We start from the raw sequence: 24,900 nt of genomic DNA, 5'->3' as shown, positions 1-24,900 counted from the left end.
CGTTGAACTTTAGCTCTCCAGAGATGTGTGGGTTTACAGCTGCCACCACTGCTGCCCTGGTTCCACTGCCTCCACGAGGTCTAGTCAGCCCACCTTCAGATGTATAGATGTATAAATCTTTCAGGCGTTCTGGTATGCTGGTAGATAATCCTTTGTCAGTCCATGGATGTCCTACTGGTTGTAACTTAGACAGGAGAAACAAAAGGAACAACTCACTCCACCATGATGCTGACGTCAGCTCCACATATAACTAATGAGCGCTGAAAATGTGATGAGTATAACTGAGAAACTGAATTTTTCCTTTTGTTTGATTTTAATCAATTTGCATGTAAATAGCCACACTATTTTTATACCTTTGTCATTTTCCACTTTATACTTAATTGTTCCTTTTCCTTTCACTTTTCCCCATAAAACTCTGAGATCCCTAAGGACACCCAATCCCTTGTGTGTTTGCTGACACAGAGCAGGTTCTCTCTCTTACTCTCTCTGTGTGAAAGTTTATAGACGTTTGCTTAAGCACTGATGCTAATAATCTCACTTATTCTTTCCTTATGTTTTCAATACCTATTAACTGAATACCTACTAAATACAAATCTCCATAATAGGGTCTGTGAGGAATTCACAACATGTAACATGATTTTGAGTTTATGACTTAGTGTTTTACTACTAGTGTATATAAGATTGAGAGTCACAGAGGTTGCACACTTGACGAGTGCCTATCTGAAGTCACAGCTGTATTAATATTAAGGAGCATTAATAAATTATAATGTTAATTGATTTTACCCTTACCAATATGAAACTTGAAAGGACTATGAAAAGTTTCCTCTTCTATAATAAACTAAAGAACTCTCCTTAAGTGTCTACAATGCCAATTCTGTTAAAATAGTAAATTAAATATAAGTTCTAAGCTCTTATGCTATTGAAGATGGATCCCATTGGTATTTACTCTTAATACACTATTAAAATGACTTTGCACTGGTGATGTATGGAGTGACAGTTCGACAGCTTAAGTTTCTGACGGGGCATGCATATTTCTTGTACAACTAGGTTTACAGCTCTGTTTTGCATATTTACGAGCTTGGAATTTGCTGAAACTACAGCAGGGATCTAAAATTTAATTGTAGATGAGGAACATACATCCTCCCTTTTCGCAGAATTTAATTAAACACTTCCATATAATTTTACATTTCTCGCTTACCTGTCAAGGTCTGAGTTTAGGTGAGTATGGTAGTGAAATCTAAAATGAAACGGACAACCAGAAAGAATTTTTTTGATTGGGTGGTGGCAATTAAGTAGACATTGAGAAAAAATGTGTACCACGTTGGAACCGAGAATGCTTGATGTTTTAAACTGAATAATTAAAAAAAAGTTGTGTCAACTTTCATCTCCACTGAAATTAGTACCAGCAGTGAAATAAATGGGTGTCTATATATGCACTAATATCTGATCGTGTAACAGAATAAAAGCACAATGATGAAGGAAAAAACCAAGAATGTAAAATATAGTGAAACTGCAAAGGAGTCACTTTGAATCCAAAGAGAAGGATTTCATTTCTGAGGGGCCTCATCTCTGAATGTTGTCTTTTTCTTTGAAACATGCAGCCTCAAAACTCTCTATGTCATAATGAGAAGGAAAAAAAATTGATTGCTGTGTGTCTTAATTGTTTTTTATGGAGTTTCTGTTGACATATTTTGTAGAGGGAATCATCCAACCATTTCACAAATTAATTTTTGTCTCACACAGTGCCTGGTACTTAGTAAATGCTCAGTAAATATTGGCTGAAGAAATGACAGTCCTGAATTCCATGTTATAGCTACTGCTATCAGCCCTTAAAATAATCCTCTCTGTATATTTTCTTCATTACCTAGTTAACCTGTCAAACCTTTAGATTATGTTCTCATTGATAGAGAGTAGGAGGTGAGATAATCAAGGCACCCTAGCCTCAAAAAGAATGTTTCTCACTTGGATTAAACTATTAACAGTATCATAAGAGCTCCCACGTTCTTTGATAACAACACAATAGGAAGGAACTAACGAAAAGTATTCATGCAATTCTCTTTTACCCAAGAACAATTTTTCAAGAAAACTGTTTCTTGGTTTGATCTTGGGGTGTCAAGGAGAATGTATAACAAAACCTGATTTTGTAACTTTGAGTCAGAATGTGTGTCCGCCCCGGATTTATAAGAAGCAAGAGAGAAGCTGAGAAACTTCCATGGCAGCAGAGTGGTACTGCCCATGATGGTATGGACGTATAAGTGTCCTCAGACTTTTCTTGGTAGTATGCTAGTGTCCCATTGCTTTAGTCATCTCTATGGCAGGTGTTAGGAAGACCAGTGAGCACAGCTGCCTTAAGGGTTTTTAAGTGGAGATACAAAGGCTGGCAAAGAATGTACTTTGCATTTTCTGGGCTTGCATATTCGGAGGAAAGGAGAATGGAGAGGATTATATTTAACGCCAAAGTAGTTGGGGATATTTTTAATTATAGAACAGCTACTGGAGACAGGTAAATGGAATATTGATGCTATTCAAAAACTTTCCCCACCAGGTGCGGTTTTGGTATCATTTGTCTCAGCATTCACATCTCTCGGTTTTTACAAGAACATCACTGGATGGGAATTTGCAAAAGCAAGGTGATCTAATTGGAATCTCGGAATCTCAGTGGAGACAAGCAAAAATCGACCTCTGTGCGAAGGCTGGGGAATCTACTCTGCCTTTTCAGGTAAGCATATAAGAAATTAATACAACTCAGCAGAAGATGTTTATTTAATGCTAATCTTTTCAGACAGCAATGTAATGTATATATCCCATAAGTTTATCTGATATTAATAAAGCAAGCACATTCACAACTGGGGATGAGTAAAGAGGTTATCTTGACTATGTGCTCAAGACTTATTTGTGAAAGTATAGCAAAAGTGGAGATAAGAATTGAGTAGGATAGCAGAGAGAAGAGTAATTTAACAGGAAATATTTGCTTTTTTAAGTGAAGAGGTGGATTGCGTGAGGTAGTGAAAAAAATCTGACTTGGGCTGCACTCATATTTTAATCCTATTTCCTCATCTTCAGCTGCCATTAATATTGAGGATTTTATCAACCTTTTATGTCATTTTCTTGGTTAATAATAAAAGAAGGCAACTGTAGCTTATCAAATGGATGCCCCAACTTCCACCCTCCTGGGCATGACTCCCTTCTGGAGGATGTTTAAAAGGGCTATTTTAGAAACTAGATTTCGATGGTGGAATATAGTGGAAAAACACTGCCTTTGGAGTCAGATGGTCTAAGTTCCCATCTCTGCTCAGCTCATGGGTTGCTGAGTGACTGCAAATTACGTCTTTGAGCTTTGTATTCCCCAGCCTGTGAAAACCGCAGTGAAAGTAAAAGGAATACTTGAGGGAAATCTGAGTATTAGAGAGAATTTAGCTAAAATGGTAACTATGAACATGGTCTCTGGAGTCTGAGGTTCAAGCCCAAGTGTACAATCATAGGCAAGTTACTTAATCCTTCCATGCCTGTTTCTTCCTCTGTAAATGAGGAGGGAAGAGGATTGTTGTTGGGGTGTTAGGAGCCCCTGATAAATAACACACCTCATCTAGTACTCATTTATGAACCAACTGAGATAAATATAGAAGTCAACAGATAGAGAGCAAAATATTTTGGAGGAGATTCCTTTAGAATCTGCAGCCATATATTTAAAATAATACTTCACCAGGACAAACAGATTCACTCAGAGAACAACTAACTCTGCTAGAGAATACAGGACTCACACTTTGGGGAAAACTTTTACCGTTAACCAGAGATAACATCGGAATGCATACCTCCTGAAGACAGGCTAGTTCCCCAAAGCAGGGTGGGGGCCATTGAATAAGAGAAGAAGAGAGTGAATTAAGCATGACCAGCTTATTCTTCCAACATCACCAATCAATTAAATCATCCTTCTCTCATGGCAAAGAGTAAGAGGTCAGTAACAGCAGTGTTACTTCCAGAAAGTTCCTACAGGTGGAAGCAGGAGGAATAGGGAATAAGCATCGACTCCTATTAGTATTACCTACTTTGTAGAAATATGAGGACTAAGTGGTTTATACATGTAAAGCACATGGAAGATAATATGGCAAGAAGTAAACACGCAAAAGTTAACTGTTATTGTTATTGTGGTTATTACTTGGATATTGTTTGGGAATAGTAGACACTGAATAAATATTAGTGTCCATTATTTTGAAAGAAAGTCTCATCTTGACCAGAACTCTGGGCTCAATGATTAGCGGTTTCTTCTCTCACTGAAGGTCTCTAAACTCCCCTGATTCTCGAGGATCGTATTTATGCTTCCACCCCCAAACCCAGTGGACAAAAGCATCATGAATCTAGTAGCTCTTAACAGCTGGAAAACATTTGACATAAAGACCAGTCATGGAATCATTTTAGTGTCAATCTCTATTACGTGTGACAGGGCAAACAAAATCAGAATAATTTGATCCCTTGCCTCAAGTATTTATAGTCTGTATAAAATTCTTTTCTTTAGGTTTACTTTTAGTTAGACTGTAGCTTATTAGTATCTCTCAGAGTCTATTGTTAAATGACATATTGGGAAGAAAACAGAATGTCCTTGTCCATACAAAAACCTGCACATGACCACCTGCACGTAACACCTTCATTCATATTTGCCAAAACTTGGAAGAAACCAAGATGTCCTTAGTTGGTGAATGGATAAGTGAACTGTAGTATGTCCAGACAATGGAATATTATTCAGCACTAAAGACAAATGAGCTATCAAGCCTTGAAAAGCCATGGAGGAAACTTAAATGTATATTACTGAATGAAAGAAGCCAATGTGAAAAGGCTCCATAATACATGATTCCAATTGTATGATATTCTGGAAAAGGGAAAACTATGGAGACAGTAAAAGGATCAGTGGTTGGGGGGGTGAGGGAAATGGGGAGCGGAGGGACGAATCGGTGGAGTACAGAGGATTTTTAGGACAGCGAAAATACTCTGTGTGATGATCTGATGGTGGATACATGTCATTATTCATTTGTTCAAACCCATCAAGCGTACGACACCAAGATTGACCTTTAATGTAAACTATAGACTTTGGATGATTAAGATGTGTCACTGTAGGTTTATCAATTGTAACAACTGTCCTACTCTGGTGGGCCATATTGATGATGGGGAGGCTGTGGATGTGTGGGCGCTGGAGGTATATGGAGACACTCTGTATCTTCCCCTCAATTTTGCAGCAAAACTGAAACTGCTCTAAAAGTCTTAAGAAAGAACAAAACAAAACAAAAAAACCAGAACATGTTTTGTTAGAATTGTAGCTGTTTGAGAAATATTATGAATTAAAACGCATGCCATTCCTTTTTCGGCCTGGAGGCACTCATTAACCTGTCACTATTATTGAAGACATTCAGCACAGTGTAGATTTTTCTCTTTAATATTTCTTCCTTTGGGGTTTTAGTTTTTGTTTTGCTTTGCAGTGAAAACTGAGACTACTGTTTATTATCTGTGGTGTGTGAACTAGTTTGTAGATTGACCAATGATTTGAGAGGATGTCATAATTTGGCAGCTGCAGATTTGTGATTTTTCTAAAGCAGCCCTGCTCTGCTGCTCTCCTCTCTTTCTTCACTCCCTTCTGTGGGGGCTCAGTGCCATGTGTTGGCTTTTCTGTCTCCCCAGTTGACGGTTCCCAGGCAGCACCAGTCACCCTCAGCTTAATCATGATGTCCTTTGAGGGGAGTGAATGGTCCTGGGTTCTTTTTTTTTCACTTTAATTTTTAATTTTTTAAAATTTTTTTTGCTGAGGAAGATTTGCCCTAAGCTAACATCTGTTGCCAATCTTCCCCTTTTTTTTTTGGTTTTGCTTGAGGAAGATTAGCCCTGAACTCACATCTGGGCCAATCTTCCTCTATTTTGTATGTGAGTTGCTGCCACAGCATGACTGATGAGTGGTGTAGGTCTGTGCCTGGGATCCAAACACATGAACCCAGGCTACCAAAGTGGAGCACGCCGAGCTTAACCACTGTCCCAGTGCCGGCCCCTGGTTCTGGGTTCTTGCTAGGCTGCAGCCGTGTTTAATTCACTCCTGCGAAGGTAAGAGTTTTAGTCTGTGCCTCTGTTCCTTCTTATTCAATCCTGTTACTTGGCTGTAGCACAGGTTTGTTTAAGAAACCACAGGTGAATAAAAAGAAAAATAAGAAATAGTCTCTCAAATTCCACCATTAAAAAGGCTATTTATTACAGGTCCACAATCTCTAATCACCAATTTGGAAAATTAAGATTTGGAATGCAATAAGCTTTTGAAAAATGAATTTCACGGCAGAATTGAACCTGGCCTGAACCAGTGTAAAGTCGTTAGGCAGTTCATTTAGTGACGGGCTTGATTATAGAGTGCTGCCCTCTTCTCCCTGAGGGTATCACGTAATATACACAATGTGTGTTAGAGTAACACTCTCAACTCTGAACTATTCACATTTCAAAACCCAGCTGGACCCAAAGACTCTAGATAAGAAATTGTGGGCCCGTGTTAACGTTCTGGTGTGAATTAGTTCAGGTTTTTAATACACACACACAAGATGCATAAATACACACAGTCACACACAGATATATACAAACAGTATTAGTTAACACATTAATATTACTCAGAATATTATTAAATATTTCAAACAAGTAGAAAATACAGAGAGAGGCAAATACCCGTGTACTCACACCCCAGAATTAACTGTTAACATTTTGTTTGCTTATAATGTTAATCTGTTTGCCCATAAAGATGTAGCTTTTGTCTTCTTTGTACCCCTTTCTTTTCCATTTCTTGTCCTCTGCAGGAAAAAAAAATGCTTATATAATCTTGATTTTAACCTGATTTCTCTAAGTGTATTTTCAAAAGTATGGAAATATTCATGAGGATTCTAGCTAGGTGCGGTTGTACTTCATGCTTTTATCAACAATCAATGGAAAAGATGTTATACCTACAAGCAGCCAATCCAGCTTTTAAATATTCAAATATATAAAGTTTATCTTCTTGAAAACAGTCTTCTTTGGCACATTAAATTTAGCGGACTGAAACATTTAAGAGTGACCTTAGCCATTGCCTGGCCATCAGTTCAATGTGACTAAACTCTGAGCCATGTTTGTATAGTGTAATCCAGTTCAGTCCAGAATTGGGAAGGAAGAAGGCATCAGATTGTATGACCTCAGTGCTCCCTTGCCCCCATGAAATCCTGCTTCAGTGTGACCCTTTTGATGTCTCCTGTGGACATCACAGGAGTGCCAATTGCGTTGAGTTCATAAGGAAATAGGCACACCTAATTGGGGAGGGATTTCATTCTTCCTGGTGGAAAAGGATGCGGCTTACTGTTTTTTCTGTAAGAACAGCAAATTACCACATTTCGATGCTCCCTACATTTCCTGTGCAGCTTTTATTGGGAGACTGTAAGGCAAGTAGTTAATAGTATTCTTCATAATCTGTTTTAACTTGGCCCGCTTGTTTTATATGTTCGGTTTTTTACACAAATTTATTTATTTAATTTATACTTTCTTTTTTCCTAACTTCTGTTCTGAGTTTTCATATCTAGAAGTGACACTTTTTCTGAGTACTCTTCATTGATTTCCAATTGATCTGCTTTCTTTGAGTTTCGTATTAAAACATAATGGTGTCATATTCTAGATTTCATTTTAAAATGACCCTTATGTGAAATTTCCCGCCATGATTGATACCATGATCAGAGTTAATGATATAAATCGATAACAATTTCCTGACATTATTTGAAGATTCAGTGAAGGGTAAGATTTATAATACAAAAGTAAAAGCTGGTCTAGTCTCTGTAAAGTTGCTGTGTCCTCAGCCTTCTTAATCCAGGGCCTCGTTAAATCCTGCTTTGCCAGGTAGCTCTGTTCTGCAGCATCTATCTGCTAAAGATTAGTTATCTATTTCGTTATAGTTGATACAGTAGAGCATAATTGTTAATGGCTCAAGTTACATATTTTTCTTACTCAATATGTGACCTTCAACCAATTTACTTCAACTCTCTAAGCTTCTGTTTCCTTTGCTTAACATAAGGATGAAAATAGCACCACCTTCACAGAGTTAAAACCAGTGAATGTCTCTTGTATGTAGTAAGCACTAAATGAAAGTTAGCTGTTGATCTTATTAATACCATCATCATTCTTTAAAAGTTACTATATTCCAACTACTCAGCCATAAAAAAGAATAAAATCGTCCCATTCACAACAACATGGATGCACCTTGAGGGTATTATGTTAAGTGAAATAAACCAGATAGAGAAAGACAATCTCTGTATGACTCCACTCACATGTGGAAGTTAAACATGTAGACAAAGAGAACAGATTAGTGGCTACCAGGGGAAAGGGGGGGTTGGGGGTGGGCACAAAGGGTGAAGTGGTGCACCTACAAACAATAATGTACAACTGAAATTTCACAAGTTTGTAACCTATCATTAACTTCATAAAAACTTTTAAAACATTACTATATTCCATTTTTTCTTTACTTCTTCTTTTCCTACTTTCTACATTTCTTCTTAGATTCATATTTATTCATTCTGTTATTTTTTAAAACAAAATATCAAAGAACCAAAATCTAAATATGCTGGTTGAGCATTTCTCTGGAAAACCTTCCCTTGGGTTTGCAGATGTGAAAAGTAATCACTTGATTGTAAACAATATTTACAAGTTGCTGTGGTTCCCGTAGCAAAAATAATAAATGATTTTGCTCTTTTAGGGCGTAATATAATATAGTTGAATAAAACAATAATCAGCATGATCCTGAAAAAGAGCTTTGGAGGGGAAAGACATCTACACATAATTTGAAATTTAAATTCTCAAATTACCTTGATAATCTTATAAAATCTTAAATTCTATGCTCCTATGTAGGGGAGAAAAAAGTTTTCCTTGATCCTCTTTGGGTCCCTGGCTGGGTCTGAAAATTAAACTGACAAAGCAGATTAAGATGAGAAAAGAGTATAAAATTGTTTAAGTTTTAAACAAACTCCCCCTGGCATGGGAGCCTGCAAAAGGAAGTGAGGACCCCCCAAAACAGTTAAACATGAGTGTCTTTTTGCTAGGTTTGGTGATCAGTGGACAGTCATGGAAAGATATGATAGGGGAAAGAATGTGAGCTAGTGTAGTAAACTGGAGGAAACTTAGCAAGAATCCTGTCTAGATTCTTCTGTATCCTTTTGTCTTTGCAGATAAGGATACCTCTGGGTATAAGGACGGCAGCTCTCACATGAGGATTTTATGATCTGCCTTAAGGGAAGGGCATGTCCATCCTGCATGTGCCATTTCTCAGGTTCCTTTAGCTTAAAATATTCAGTATGCCAAGGTGCCATATTTTGGGGTAGTGTGTCTTGAACCCATCATCCTGTGACACCCAGAGTTTTCGAAATATACCCCACACTTTCACATCTCCTTGCTCTTGCTTGTTATGTTACCAGTTTCTCAAAGTAACAAAATCCTAGCCTGCAATTATAACTGAGGCTTAATATTACCTCTTTACTAAGTCTTTTTTCGAATTCTGTCTCATATTCTTGGCAGAAATAAAGTACTTTCTTTTGATTCTCTTAGTATCTTATACATATCTCTTGTATAGCACTTAAGGTGTAGTTTAGTTCTTAATGTATCATACTGAGTAAGTTGTAAGATCTTTGAGATCAGAGATCCTCCCTGATAAGATGGAAATGCACCTGCTAACTCTGTGCTGGGCTGCTGGCCCTGCTATGCATCCTTAAGACTCCAGACGTAATTTCTTTCTTGATTTTTTTTTTTAAGATGGTGGAGTAGCAGCGTAATAAGGTGAGCGATTAACAAAAGAGAAAAATTATATCCATCATTACTCAGAGTGTTAAAATAAATTAAACTTAGATACTTCCAAGTGCTTTAGCATATGAGTATTATTAACCAGCGTATGTGGTTATTGATTGTACGCTTTACCTCACTAAGTAGGTTTCCGTATATGTATACATTGTATATATACAAGTATTTAAATATTCTGATATGGAAATGAATCATTGCCTCCAGCAGACCCATTACAAATGAATTCATATCTCAATTAAATTGAGTTGTAAAGTACACAGTTGATTACCCCAAAGAGCTCATTTTAAATGCATATAACTCTTAATGGCTCCAATGGGAAGGCAGCCCTTCAGTAATGATGAATGTTACAACTTTTAATTGAAACAAGGTTACCTAAGATATTAAGGTTACAGCAGATGCTGTCAAAGCAGTTATGACTTTATACATTTATAACGTGAATGTTCTGGTCAAAACAATTTTCTAAAATTAGATTGGAAGGTGGGACAAATGCAAATGAGCTTCTCTACACAAAGAAATAATGTAAGTCATTTGTTTTTCTTAAAAAATGATTAAAGAAGACAATTTTGGTGATACAAACAAACCTTGCTTAACACTTCACGAAATGGACAGTCTCCATTTCTCCATTTCGAGAAATGTAAAATGGGGCAGAAGACAGAAAGCTTAAAACATAGAGAATAAAGAAGAAGGAAGGGAAAAATAGAAAAGATCTGATTGACTGAGGCCACATAGACAGACTTGTTTGGGGTGAGAAGGAACAAAAATAAATAGTAAAGAGCCTGGAGTTGGCTTGGTGTTTGGGGTTTAGCTGACTGAATATACAGCGTTTCTGGTCAAGTGGAGCATTTACAGGGACACAAAAATCATCTGAGTTTTGGTGTGCTGACATAACACCTGGGGCAGAGGAGGCTCCATCTTGGGTCTAGAAAGTTATTTCAACACTTTTATGTGTTTTTTTTTAATATTTTATCTTTCTGTAATTATAGTTAATTTTAGAAGCTACTGTTTTATCATCAAATGCTACCGTCGCTCTAGATGACATCAGTATATCCCAAGAATGTGAAATTTCGCATAAGTCACTTCCAGGTACCAGCGTACAAAACAAAGGTAAGTTTTTTCTTGTGGTTATTATAATTTTGAGTATTGAAATAATTATTTCTCCTATATATCAAAATATAAAATATATTAGAATCCTTCAATAATATAACTGACTAAAACCTAATACTAGGATGTGGGATTATATCACATGTCCTTGAAAACTAAAACTATTTTGTTAAAAAGGTAGAAATATGATATCTCACAGTCTAGGCCTTAGGCTGTCTTCCAATAATATTCTATGCTTGTGGTTAAAACTGTCACATACAAATTTTTTAATTATAAAAATTATGAATTTTAATTATTTTGCATGTTTTAAAAACATTTATATAAAAATTCAATTCTATTTTAATTTTCCTGGGCACTTCAAATGAATATGTAATGACATTCAAGTTTCAGAATCACTGAGGAGTTCAAAGAAAAATTATCGTGTTTAGTAAAATGACTAAGGACAGCCAAAAATTTCAAACTTGAACCTAAAATTCTGTGTTTAAGTTCACAACATAATATTTTCAAGAAACAGATGCAGTTTGGCTAATTCTTTGACTACATATTTTGTAGAGAATTTCAGTTAAGGGACAGGAAGATTGTCATAAAAATGGATCCCAAATAGTTGAACAGGCATTTTTGAAAATTTAACCATTACTTAGGTTCAGAGATTGCATTGGAGCTGTCTACACTGTGCATGCAGTTGCTTTGTCATTCGAACAGTAATTGGTGTTTTTCTGTGACAACTCCTACCCATAGATCTCAATTAATAAATAGACAATATTAAAAATGTTACCTGAAACTGTCACATTTCATTTTTCTTAATCTCTATACATGAAAGTTATTTGCATGTGGAAATCAGGCACATCACGTATTCTGAAGTTATATTTCTTTAAACAGCATATTTTTGTTAGAGGAAAAGTTGCATTCTTGCAGGAGTTAAATACACTAATCAAGGATGATATAGGAGAAACAATTCTGGATTGAGACTTGAGTTAAAGGACTTTTCATTACAGGTCCTTTATTAAAGACATCTTTCATTGGTGAGGTTGCATAATTCTATGTGCTAACTTTATATTGTGTTAATATGTATTTACATTATTCAGAATCTGCGTCCTGAGTTTATGAGAAGTTTAAGTCGTGCGTCTTTATAAGCTGTGTATGTGTGTGGTTCTGACAGACTGTGAAGAATGTAGTGTAGCATATTTGATGATGAATGAATTTTGGAGGGTTAACGAGCATTACCTTATTTCTGTTATTTGATTAAACATTTTCCTTCTCCTAATCAAATACCGCATCACCAGAATTGGAATAGTGGGAAGGCATTAAAGTTGACGCTGAAGAGAATGTAATGGGAGGCAAAAGTCTGGTTAAAGATTTTAAATTATCACTAAAATTAACCTCAGCAGAAGTGTCTGAGAGTACTTGATCTCACTTACAGAGAATTCTTTTCATAAATTCACTCAAAACTCATTTATATGTGCTTCAATCTGAACACCAGCTCAGTTGGTTAGAGCATAATTCCAATTAGGCCAAAATTTTATAAATTATTCCTGAAGGCCAAAGCTTTTACACAAAGAAAAAAAAAATTCTTAACTGTTTTTGCAAACTTGTGCAATAGGCATTTACAGGATGTCCTTTATGGAATTCAGTATTACCACCTGGCAGAAATTTAGGGACAGGACTGCAAGGAGAGTTAAAAAAATGTGCCTTTTCCTACGGATGGTGAATTATATTATATTCGTAGGACCGAATGGCCAGAGAGTTGCTGAGCCCCTGTGAATTAAAGCCTCTTCACAGCAATCCTGAACGCATTAGCTTTGTGTTTACATTTGGAGCACCATAGGCTAATTGAAAAGAGCTAATTGTGCTCTGATTTGGCCTTTTATCCAGCTTCGTCATCTTTGGCATGTTTAAAAACTAGTATTCCTAGACAATTATGCGTTTCCTTTATTTGTTGAAGGACAAGAAGATGTTATATCCTCTCCACCTCCTAATTTCGAAGCTGGATTTGTGCCCCTTGAGGATGCAGACTATTCTTCATCCAGCAAGTTCTATGATCTTACGTCTGACTGCCCAAGGGGAGCGGAGGAAGCCAATTGTGGTGAGTGAAAGTACTGACTCCCTGGGCTGAGATTTATGTGTACACGTTTACTCTCTGAGTGCAACGTGCTTACTACTCAAGTGAGTGTTGTTTAATGAAGACAGTCAGAACTGAGACCTCTACACAACCGAAATGACTTGCAGACGAAAGCAAACCAGATCAGCTTTAAAACAGTAGCAATGAATGACGACATCTCTTTAACTTTCAGTTTTGGTGTATTGGCATATAAAATCTGAAATAAATGCATGACAGAACTCAAAAGACAAGAAGGAGAACGTATTAGAAACATTCCTTTGTTAAATTCTTTTTGAGATCATGAAAATGCTTGCTGTTATTCTAAACACTTGCCATTCCAGTACAATTAATGGCAGAGGGTTGTATAATGCTTAAGAAGGTTCTTTCAAGCTATAGTGCACCTACAAATAATTTTGTCATAAAACTATAGATCATGGTTAGTTCTTTATATTTTTAAATCTGTGAGAATTTCCTTTGAGTTTCTCCAAGGTAGTGCATCCATTCTTTCTGCATTATACTTGTATGACTCTCAAGTTATCCTAGCATCCCTGGAAAATTAATAAAGAAAGAAAAGAAGGAGGGTGTTGGTGGATCAGCTTTTATAAAAGTATTTATATAAGTGCTATTGAAGACAATGAAGACAGGCAAAAGGGAAGATTACGGGAGTTTCACATTTTATTGACTACCCGTACCTGAAATGAAACCCAAGGTAGTTTTCAGTCAAGACAATGGTGCGGCATGGACATATTCATGAGGTGTGGTGGAGCACAGAGTGGGAGAGACTCTTCCAGCAATCCATGCAGAAAACACATCAGAATGATGAGAAAAATCAGGGACATTGTTGAATTCTGATACATTGGCACGGTGGCCATGGTGTGACTCACAAAAAACCTTTATTGAGTGTCTATACCAATACATTCAGTGAAGAATAAAGTGTGGTCATTTCCCTCAAGAAACTTAGTCTGTTAGGTGAGAGATATGGAGATTTGATAGTTATAACTAGAGTAGAGGTGCACACAAATTGCTTATTGTGACTGTGAGTTAGAGAATGTATTCTATAGAAGGCAGATAATGTCTCAGCAAGAATTTATTGTTTTTGGAACTCAGTCTGTTGTATACTAATTTTTACTCTGTACATTTATAAAATTATGATATGAAACTAATCATTTTTGGATGGAAATTTCTGGAGTTAGCGCTCAATGACCTGTAACAATAAAAGATTTGTTACTTGCTATTCTCAACTGAGTAAAGCCCCAAATGTCATGAGAGTCCTAGCTCAACTTGGCCTCTCAGCCAAACTACACAAGGTTACAAGAGGAGTTCTAAGTGATGCTCCAGCCCTAGTCATGTGAAACAGACTGATTTTTATTCAACAGCTATTTATTAAGTGCCTACTATGTGCCAGGCATTCTTTAATGCTTATTTTCAGCAAGTCAGGAACATTAGAAAAGTAGTGAGATACTCTTAAATTTCTCATTGTTTTCTTCAACAACAACCAAGAAGGCCAACTAGAATTTTTACTGAAATTAAATTATTCCCTTATGGTTAACTAAGCATATCTTATCAAGACCAAATATAGCAATAATATAGTAATCGTCAGCATGATTTTTTTATGTTGGCTGTAATAATGTGTCTTGTTTTTATCCAGCTTATGATTATTAAATAGATGTTTGGGCAGTGTTTACATATAGATGGTTCTGTTTATCATTTTTCATAAAAATGTTTATATGACCTTTTAAATCTGCCCTCTGAAGATTATGCTTCACAGATCCTCAAGTGTTTAGGAGTATAATTGCTAATTGATATTTCTTTTTTTAAATTTTTAAAAATTGCTATTTTTTATTGAAGTATAATTGACATATAACATTATATTAGTTTCAGATGTACAACATAATGGTTTGATATTTGTTTATATTGCAAAATGATTATAACAATGTCTAGTTAGCATCTGTCACCGTAGATAGTTGCAAAATATTTTTTCTTATAATGAGAACTTTTAAGATTTACTCTTAGCAACTTTCAAATATGCAGTACAGTATTACAAACTATAGCCACCATGCTGTACATTACACCCTCATGACTTATTTATTTTATAACTGGAAGTTTGTACCTTTGGACCCCCTTCGCCCGTTTTGCCCACCCCTCACCCCTGCCTCTAGCAGCCGCCAATCTGTTCTCTGTATCTATGAGCTTGGTTTTTGGTTTTGTTATTGTTGTTGATTTTTTTTTAGATTCCACATATCAGTGAGATCATATGGTATTTGTCTTTCTCTGTCAGACTTACTTCACTTAGCATAATGCCCTCAAGGTCCATCCAAGTTGTCACAAATTGCCAGATTTCCTTTTGTTATGGCTGAATAATGTTCCACTGTATACACAAACACACACACACACACACATATATATATCACATTTTCTTTATCCATTCATCCATTGATAGTTACTTAGTTTATTTTCTTATCTTAGCTATTGTAAATAATGCTACAATGAACGTAGAGATGCATATGTCTTTTTGAGTTAGCGTTTCATTTTCTTCAGATAAATACCTATCTTTTGGTTTCCTTGGACTCAGTTCCACTGTGGTGAGGTGGAGTTCCCCACATCAACAAGCAATGCTCAGGACACCAGCTAAATGCCTTACAATTCATCTCAATTCTGACGCTGTCTACCTGGAGATACCATCAGGTTCCACAGGTTAAGGGTTCAGTCCTACAAGTCTACCCACCTTGCCTCCTCCACTTCACACCTGTCCCAAGCTCAGGTTGTTAGCTGTGCTTCTGACTGACTGGCTCTGAGTCAGAGGTTCCCAGGACACCCTCTTTGGGTTTGATTAATTTGCTAGAGCATCTCACAGAACTCAGAGAAACATTTTACTTACTAGATCACCAGTTTATTATAAAGGGATATAACTCAAGAGCAGCTAGATGGAAGAGATGCATAGGGCAAGATATGGGAAAAGTGCGTGGAGCGTCCATGTCCTCTCCAGGTGTGCCACTCTCCCATCACCTCCAGGTGTTCACCAACTGGAAGCTCTTAGAACTCCATCCTTTGGGTTTTAATGGAGGCCTCATTACACAGGGATGAATGATTAAATCATTAGCCATTGGCAGCCAGTTCAACAACTAGCCCTTCTCCCCTCCCTGGAGGTCAGGGGGTGGGACTGAAAGTTCCAGTCCTCTAATCACATGGTTAGCTCTATTGGCAACCAGCCCCTATCCATAACTGCTTTCCAAAAGTCACTTCATTAACGTAACAAAAGACACCTTCGTCACTCTCAACACTTAGGAGATTCCAAGAATTTTCCGAGCTCTGTGCCAGAAATGAGGACAAAGACCAAATATATATTGTTTATTATGAATCATAACATCACAACCAGGAAGTGGAATTGCTGGATATGCTAGTTCTATTTTTAATTTTTTGAGGAACCTCCATACTGTTTTTCTTAGTGGCTGCACCAATTTACATTCCCACCAACAGTGCACAAGTGTTCCCTTTCTCTGCATCCAGCCATTACTTGATATTTCTTGTATTCTTGATAATGGTCATTCTAACAGGTGTGAGGTGACATCTCTTTGAGATGTTGAGCACCTTTTCATGTACCTGTTGACTATTTGTGTGTCTTCTTTGGAAAACTATCTATTCAGATCCTCTGCCCATTTTTTAATGAGGTGTTTTTATTGTATTGAGTTGTATGAGTTCTTTATATACAGTCACGCACTGCCTGACAATGTTTCAGTCAAGGACAGACCCCATATATGACAGTGGGCTGATAAGGTTAGTACCATATAGCCTAGATGTGTAGCAGCTATATGATCTAGGTTTATGTAAGTACACTCTATGGTGTTTGCACAATGATGAAATCACCTAACAACGAATTTCTTAGAACATATCCCCATAGCTAAGCAATGCATGACCATATATTGTATATTAACCCCTTATCAGATATATGACTTGCACGTATATTCTCCTATTCGTTAGATTGCCTTTTCATTTTGTTTATGGTTTTCTTTGCTGTGCAAAAGCTTTTTAGTTTGATGTAGTCCCACTTGTTGATCTTTGCTTTTGTTGCCTTTGGTGTCAAATCCAAAAAATCATCTCCAAGACCAATATCAAGGAGCTTCCTACCTATATTTTCTACTAGAATTTTTGTGGTTTTAGGGCTTATGTTCAGGTCTTTAATACATTTTGAGTTAACTTTTGTGTATGGTGTAAGATAATGGTCTAGCTTCATTCTTTTGTGTGTGGCTGTCTGGTATTTCCAACACCATTTATTGAAGAGACTGTCCTTTCCCCATTGTATATTATTGGCTCCTTTGTAGGAAATTAACTGACTATATATGGGTGGGTTTACTTCTGGGCTCTCTATTCTGTTCCATTGATCTATGTGTCTGTTTTTATGTCAATATTATATTGTTTGGATTACCATAGCTTTGTAATATAGTTTGAAATCAGAAAGTGAAATGCTTCTAGCTTTGTTCTTCATTCTGAAGATTTCTTTGGCCATTTGGGATCCTTTGTGGTTCCAGAAAAATTTTAGGATTGTTTCTTCTGTTTCTGTGAAAAATGCCATTGGAATTTTGATAGGGATAACATTGATTCTGTAGATTGCTTTAAGTGGTATGGACATTTTAATAACATTAAGTCTTTCAATCCCTGAGCACAGAATATTGTTTCATGTGTTTATGTCTTCAATTTTTTTCATCAATTTCTTGCAGTTTTCAGTGTACAGGTCTTTCTCCTCCTTTATTAAATTTATTCCTAGGTATTTTATTCTTTTTGATGCAATGATAAACAGGATTTTCTTAATTTCTCCTTCTGATAGCTTGTTATTAATGTATAGAAATACAACAGATTTTTGTATATTGATTTTGTATCCTGCAACTTTACTTAATTTGTTGATTAGTTCTAACAGTTTTTGTTGGAGTCTTTAGGGTTTTCTACATATAATATCTTGTCATCTGTAAAGAGTAAAAGTCTTAATTCTTCCTTTCCTATTTGATTGTCTTGTTTCTTTTTCTTGCTTAATTGCTTTGACTAGAACTTCCAATCCTATGTTAAATAAAAGTGAGGTAGGCATTTATTGCTATAAACTTTCCTCTTGGAACTGTTTTTGCTTCACTCTACAAGTTTTGGCATGTTGTATTTCCATTCTCATTTGTCTTGAGGTGTTTTTAAATTTCTCTTTTGATTTCTTCTTTGACTCTGGTTGTTCAATAGGACACTGTGTAAGATCCACATATTTGTGAATTTTCCAGTTTTCTCTTGTAGTTTATTTCTAGTTTCATGCCATTGTGGTTCAAAAAGATGCATGATATGATTTCAGTCTTCTTAAATTTATTGAGACTTATTTTGTTTCCCCAAAACTGATCTATCTTTGAGAATGTTTCATCTACACTTGAGAAGAATGTGTATTCTGTTGCTTTTGGATGGAATATTCTGTATATATCTTTTAAGTCTATCTGGTTTAATGTGTTGTTTAAGGCTGATGTTTCCTTTTTGATTTTCTGCCTGGATCATCTATTCATTGGTGAAAGTGGGGTATTAATTCCCCTGTCATTGTTGTATTGCTATTTTTCCCTTTAGATCTGTTGATATTTACTTTATATATTTGGGAGCTCCTAGGTTCAGTGCATAAATATTTACAATATTATACCTACTTGTTGGATTGGCCCCTTTATCATTATGTAGTGTCCTTCTTTGTCTCCTATTACAGTTTTTGTCTTAAAGTCTATTTTGTCTGATATGAGTATAGCTACCCCAACTTTCTTTTGGTTTCCACTTGCATGTAATATCTTTTTCTGAGTCTTCACTTTCAGTCTGTATATGTCTTTACATCTAAAGTAAGTCTCTTGTAGGTAGCATATAGGTACGTTTTGTTTTTTTCAATCTGTTCAGCCACTCTGTGTCTTTTGATTGGAGAATTTAGTTCAATTACATGTAATTATTGATAAGTATGTACTTATTGCCATTTTGTTAATTGTTTTCTGGCTGTTTTGCAGTTCCTCATTTTCTTTTTTCTTTTCTTGTACTCCTCCTTTGTGATTTGAAGGTTTTCTGCAGTGGTATTCTTAGATTCTTTTTCTTTATCTTTTATGTATCTAGTATAGGTCTTTTGCTTTATGGTTACCATAAGGCCTGCATCTAACTACTTAGATTTATAACAGTCTATCTTAAGTTGATAGCAACTTAAGTTTGAATGAATTCTAAAGCTCTATATTTTTGCTCTTCCCCACCCTCACGTTTCATGTTTTTGATATATTTTACATCTTCTATCTTGTGGGTCTCTTAACTAATTGTTATCATTATAGTTATTTTTACTACTTTTGTTCATACTAGCTCTAGAAGTGATTAATCCACCACCTTTACCACATTCTGTTATTTCAAATTTTACTATATATTTTTCTTTATCAGCGAGATTTATACTTTCATATGTATATGTTTCCTTGTTATTAATTAGCACCATTTCTTTTCAGCTTAAAGAAGTCTCTAACATTTCTTGTAAAGATGGTTTACTGGGGCTGAACTTTAGCTTTTGCTTGTCTGGAAAACTCTTTGTCACTCTTAATTCTGAAGAACAACTTTGCCAGATAGAGTATTTTTGGTTGGAAGTTTTTTTCTTTCAGCACTTTGAATACATCTTGCCACTTCATTCTGGCCTGCAAAATTTCTGCTGAAAAATACGCTGATAGTCTTATGGGAGTTCTCTTCTATGTAACAAGTTGTTTTTCTCTTGCTACTTTTCAGATTCTCTCCTTGTCCTTAACTTTTGACATTTTGATTACAATGGTTTTGGTGTGGGTCTCTTCAGGTTTATCTTATTTGGATGCTGTGGTCTTCTTGGATCTGGATGTCTGTTTTCCTCCCCAGGTTAGGGAATTTTTCAGCTATTATTTCTTCAAATAAGTTTTCTGCCCTTTTCTCTCTCTCCTCTCCTTCTGGGACCTCTACAATGCAAATGTTGGTCTACTTTGTGTTTTTCCCTAAGTCCCTTTAGTACCTAGATTCAAGGCTGACTGGAAGCCAGACCCTCAGGCAGCAGCTTTTAAAATATGCAAATATATATAGTCTTTGTACACTGCAAATATAAGTCCTGCTGGCTACCAGAGCCAGGTGATCTAGAGGTGTTCTCTAAGCAGCAGTTGCAAAAATCAGGATGCCAGGTGAAAGTAAAGTTCCTTTCAAGGAGATACTGGCAACCTGGAGTGATTCAGAAGGAAAGTGAAAAGATGACATCTACTGACTTCTGTCTGCAGAGTGCACCTCGGTAGGCCTCTAAATTTGTGCCAAACCAGGAGCCTGCTTTTCAGGACAAAGCTCCAGGACAAGCAAATAGGTGTCTTTCACAGAGAAACTGGGAGTGTGTTTTGGTCTGCTGTCTATGCAGTGCCCTGGGTTGGTAGCCAACCAAGAACTCTCTCTCTGTTGGTTACAGTCCAATGGGACCCAGGAATGCAAGCCCTGCTGGCCACCAGAGCTAGGTAATCAGGGGGCATCCCCTGGGTGACAGACACAAAAACTGGGGTACCAGACACATATACAAGTTTGTCTCTGGGAGATACTGCCATTCTGGAGCATGGCAGGAAAGCATAAAGATGTTGCTCACCCCTTGAGGTCTCTGGAGTGAATTACAGAGGGCCTTACGTGTTTGTTTAATTAGAAGGCTGCCCCTCAGCCTGCAGCCATAAAGATAAGCTAATAAACCTTTCTCACAGAAAGACTGGGCATCCCAGTCAGTTGCCTCTTGTTGTGCCTTGGGCATGGTAGCTGATTAAGAACTCTTTTACCATTGGTCACAGTCTTGTGGGTCCCACCAGCATAAGCCCCACGAGCCACCAGAGCCAGGCAACCTAGAGGTATCCCCTGGGCAGCAGCCACAACAATTGGCACCCCAGAGGGGTGTACAAGTTTATTTCCAGGAGGTACCAGTGACTTGGAGTGAGGCAGAAGGATAGCACAAAGATGGCACCTGCCAGCCTCCATTCCTGGAAAGTACCCCAGCAGGCCCCAGACATGTGTTAAACTAATGCGTGCCTCTCAGGCTGATGCTTTAAAATAAGCATGTAAGCTGCTTGCACAACGAGTCTGGGCATCTCTTAACTTCTTCTGCACTTGGCTCTTTGAATGAGTGAGTTTGAGTGTGTGAGCCGTTTAACTGCCCTTTCTCAGTTCACTATAGCCCAGTGGGTCTTGTGGATGCAATTCCTGTTGTTATTCAAAGCTAGATGTTTCGGGGGCTTGCCTCTCAGTGCAGGTCTTAAAAGTTGGGGTGCCTGATGTGGGGTTCCAACTGTTTGCTCCTCAGGGAGAAGCTCTGTGGTTTGAGTTCCTTCCTGATTGTGGATTTCTGTGCCAGCAGATGGGTTTATGGCAAGATTGTGTCTCAGCCTCTCCTTTCTGCTTCGGTATGGGTGTTTTCTTGTTTTCCCAATGTGTAGGAGTTGCTCAGCTAGTTTTTAGGGTATTTTTCAAGGGAATTGTTCCATATGTAGCTGTAAATTTGGTTTGTCTGTGGAAGGAAGTGAGTTCAGGATCTTCCTACATCACCATCTTGAACAAGAGCCCAAGCAGGAATTTCTTAAAAATATTTTCTGCTCTTCTTACTATATCAGAAGAGTTATCTATTGAATGTTCTACCTGGGATTAGCAGTTCTAAGCCTGTCTCTGATTTACGTTGACTGTTGCCAAATGTACACGGTTTAAGAACTTTATGTAAAGTCTTTTAATCAGCAAAAGAAATCGAAGAGGTAGGCGCTAGGATTATCCTCATCTTACAGACTTTCTTATGAGCATCCGTTCAGGAGACAGAAACCACACTAGCAATTTGAACAGAGAAAATACAAAGAACTATTGCCTAGAAAGAAGTGGTTAACTACAAAAATGTAAATGAGAACAACGAAGAAGAAAAGAATAGAAAATGTGGGGAACAGCTGCTAACTCTAGGACTGAGACAGAGAATCCAAGGAAGGAAGACATTTAGATGAAGGCATCCTCCCCAACCCCCAACACTGAGATTTAGACTTTGTTGGAGAGGGTGTGACCGGGAGCCACTGGAAGGTGGAGAAATTTGCTGGGATGCTGTGAGCTAGATTTGGTTGACAGCCAGTGGGCCAATGAAGAAATTATCCATCAGGATGCCTACAAAACTCACTGAACGATGACTGTAACTGGGTGGCTCTACATTGCCAGCAGTCATGGGCCAAGAGAAAAACAAAGTCCACTGGAACCAAAAACAGAAGCTGGTTCCTCTACTAGGTTTTGTGATATTCAACCATCCATCCTGTACTCTACTAACAAAGTCTAAAATTGTATGAGCTGTTCAAAAGAGAAATGTGTACACAGTCCAGCTCCAATATCTCAAAGCAGGCAAAGAAGGGTGGATTTAGAGCTGAGACGCAGTAAATTTATAACTGGCAAACTTGCTTAATGTTGTATAGTTCATAATTGGTGGAACCCCATTTTAAATCCAGGCAATCTGCCTCCAGAACTCACATTCTCAACCACACATTACGCAGCCTTTCTATCCTTTCAAGGTCATCATTAAGTTGGGAATGATATTTCTCAGAAATGAAGAGTTGCTCTCATGATCGGTGTGAGCCATAGGAAGTTTGAAGCCAGTTAGCCTTTATTTTCGTTTCTTTGCCTGCTTTTTGTTTGGAGAGCTAATTTTATGCCAGGAATCTGTTTATTCATAGAAATGCTAATTATTCATCTCATTTTTATGAATCCATGCATTAACGATTCTGGCAGTGAGTTGAGATGCAGTAAAGGTGCAGTGAAGAATTAGTAGCAAAAAGGAGAGAAGGAAGCACAAGGATTTTAGCCTGAGAATCTAGTACTGGACTAGCTAGCATATCAATTTCCCCATAGAGAACTTAATTGCTTTAAAAAAATAGGGGTTTCCTATAAGGAGAAAAAAACAATACCACCCTCAGGATTTCTATTTATAAACATAGATCCTTCTTAAAAGGAACATTGCTATCCTAGAATTTCAAATATTAGTATTTTAATGCAGTTTATTCTAATTTTCTCATTTTCACAACCATCTCTAACTCAATTTGATTTGTTTCTCTTGTAGATAAGACTGATTATGACTTACCTCAAAAGAATATTATACTTACTTTGAATTTAGGTTTTCCACATATCTGGAACGTCTTTAAACTTTTCAGAAAAAAGTACTAAGTATAAATTTTGGTAAAAGAGAGAAAAAATGGATTTAAAAAAAGATGTTTTGGATGTGTAGTAGTTATGACATTTTTCAGAATTATGATAACCTTGGATGATTTAATTGAATGTTTCTTGTTCATTTATGTTATAGTAGAAAACTGCAGTTACTTACATTGCAACCCGGGTGTACAGGTTTTCAAGTGCTCTTCCTTCCTCCTCCCTCCCTCTATCCTCTCTCTCCTCCTCGCTTCCTTGCTTCCTTCCTTTCTGTTTTTGACAGTTAAAGATACCACCCACTGACTAGGATGTTAATTTTTCTCCAATATTTATTTGTGGTACCTGAAGAATTGAAGGACCTACATAGCAAGGCAGGTACAGCATCTCTCGGGAGAACTTCCCTTGTCCTTCAGTCTGTAATGGAGTGGGCTCCAGGGTAAAGTGCTATTAAAAGTGATTGTTGTCTAGGCATGGTAGAATTACAATGTGTCAGGAAGGTTCATGCCAGAGTGATTTTATACCTGGGCTTATGTTGCCATTTATGAAGAACTTTGACAAATAGACTGTATGTTTCCATTTAAGAGAATGTTTAAAATTATCCCCATTCTCAAGCCCAACTTCGCATCAGTAGAACAAACTCTCACAGGCTTGGGGGCCCGAGTGGGAGGCAGGAAGCAGAGTGAGTGGCCAGGTGTGTTTGAATAATCCCAGTGTTCTGAAAAGTGCAACTCTCCTGCACAAGCTATTTGACATCAGTATGCCACTGTCATCATTTTTAAGGACGTCTCTTTATTTTTCTTCAATTAAAATTATTTGTGGGACCAGCCCAGTGGTGCAGCGGTTAAGTTTGCATGTTCCACTTCGGCAGACCAGGGTTTGCTGGTTTGGATCCTGGGTGCGGACATGGCACCGCTTATCAAGCCATGCTGTGGCAGGCATCCCACATAAAATAGAGGAAGATGGGCAGGGATGTTAGCTCAGGGCCTCTCTTCCTCAGCAAGAAGAGGAGGATTGGCAGAAGACATTAGCTCAGGGCTAATCTTCCTCAAAGAAAAAAATAATTTTAAACTATTTCTTTAGGATAGATTCTAAAAAGTAGAAGTTTTGGTTTAAAAGGTTATTTAATGACACTCAGTGCATTTTTGCCTATTTTTTATGCCTAAAAGTTATTATGTTAATAAAAATTTGTATAACAACTAGAAGGACCCACAACTAAAACATACGACTATGTACTGGGGGGACTTGGGGAGAAAAAAGCAGGGAAAAAAAAAGATTGGCAACAGTTGTTAGCTCAGGTGCCAAACTTAAAAAGAAATTTTTTTTAGAAAGTACTAGCAAATGAGAAGGCTTCCAGTTTCTCTGTGCTTGAAGTACGTTTTGAAATTTGCTTTCATTTCTCTCATGATCATGAATATACTATTCAGAAGTTCCCACTTTTGTGAACAAACATTTAGTTTTCTCGAAGACTAAAATAGGTAATGCTACTTTACATAGAGCTTGCTTTTGTTCCGGAAAGTAACTTCTAAATGAAGATTTCGTGTGTCAAATATTATCCGTGATGCATTTTTCTCATGTCCGCATTGGATAAGCAAGATCTATATAAATCATTTTGTCCTAATCTACCCTATGTAATGTAGATGAGAAAGCCAAAGTTTTTTTTAAACAACTCTGTATGTTGTAGAGAGATTTTAATATTCCCAAACATTTTCTGAGCACTGTAA

The 24,900-nt window shown here is 37.1% G+C and overlaps 1 protein-coding gene across 1 annotated transcript in view; it reads left to right on the top strand.

Moving 5' to 3' along the window:
* The window catches only part of MALRD1 (MAM and LDL receptor class A domain containing 1), a 653,802-nt gene that overhangs the window by 103,914 nt on the left and 524,988 nt on the right, over positions 1–24,900 (top strand). The window contains exons 13-15 of the mRNA XM_023631939.2: positions 2,546–2,719; positions 10,803–10,923; positions 12,863–13,003. Of these exons, the coding sequence (XP_023487707.2) occupies positions 2,546–2,719; positions 10,803–10,923; positions 12,863–13,003 (436 nt within the window). The remainder of the gene's footprint in view (positions 1–2,545; positions 2,720–10,802; positions 10,924–12,862; positions 13,004–24,900) is intronic.

The sequence above is a fragment of the Equus caballus genome, chromosome 29 (genome assembly GCF_041296265.1).
Source record: "Equus caballus isolate H_3958 breed thoroughbred chromosome 29, TB-T2T, whole genome shotgun sequence".
NCBI lineage: Eukaryota > Metazoa > Chordata > Mammalia > Perissodactyla > Equidae > Equus > Equus caballus.
The sequence above is the reverse complement of the archived record's forward strand: the minus strand, read 5'-3'. Positions and strand labels throughout refer to the sequence as shown.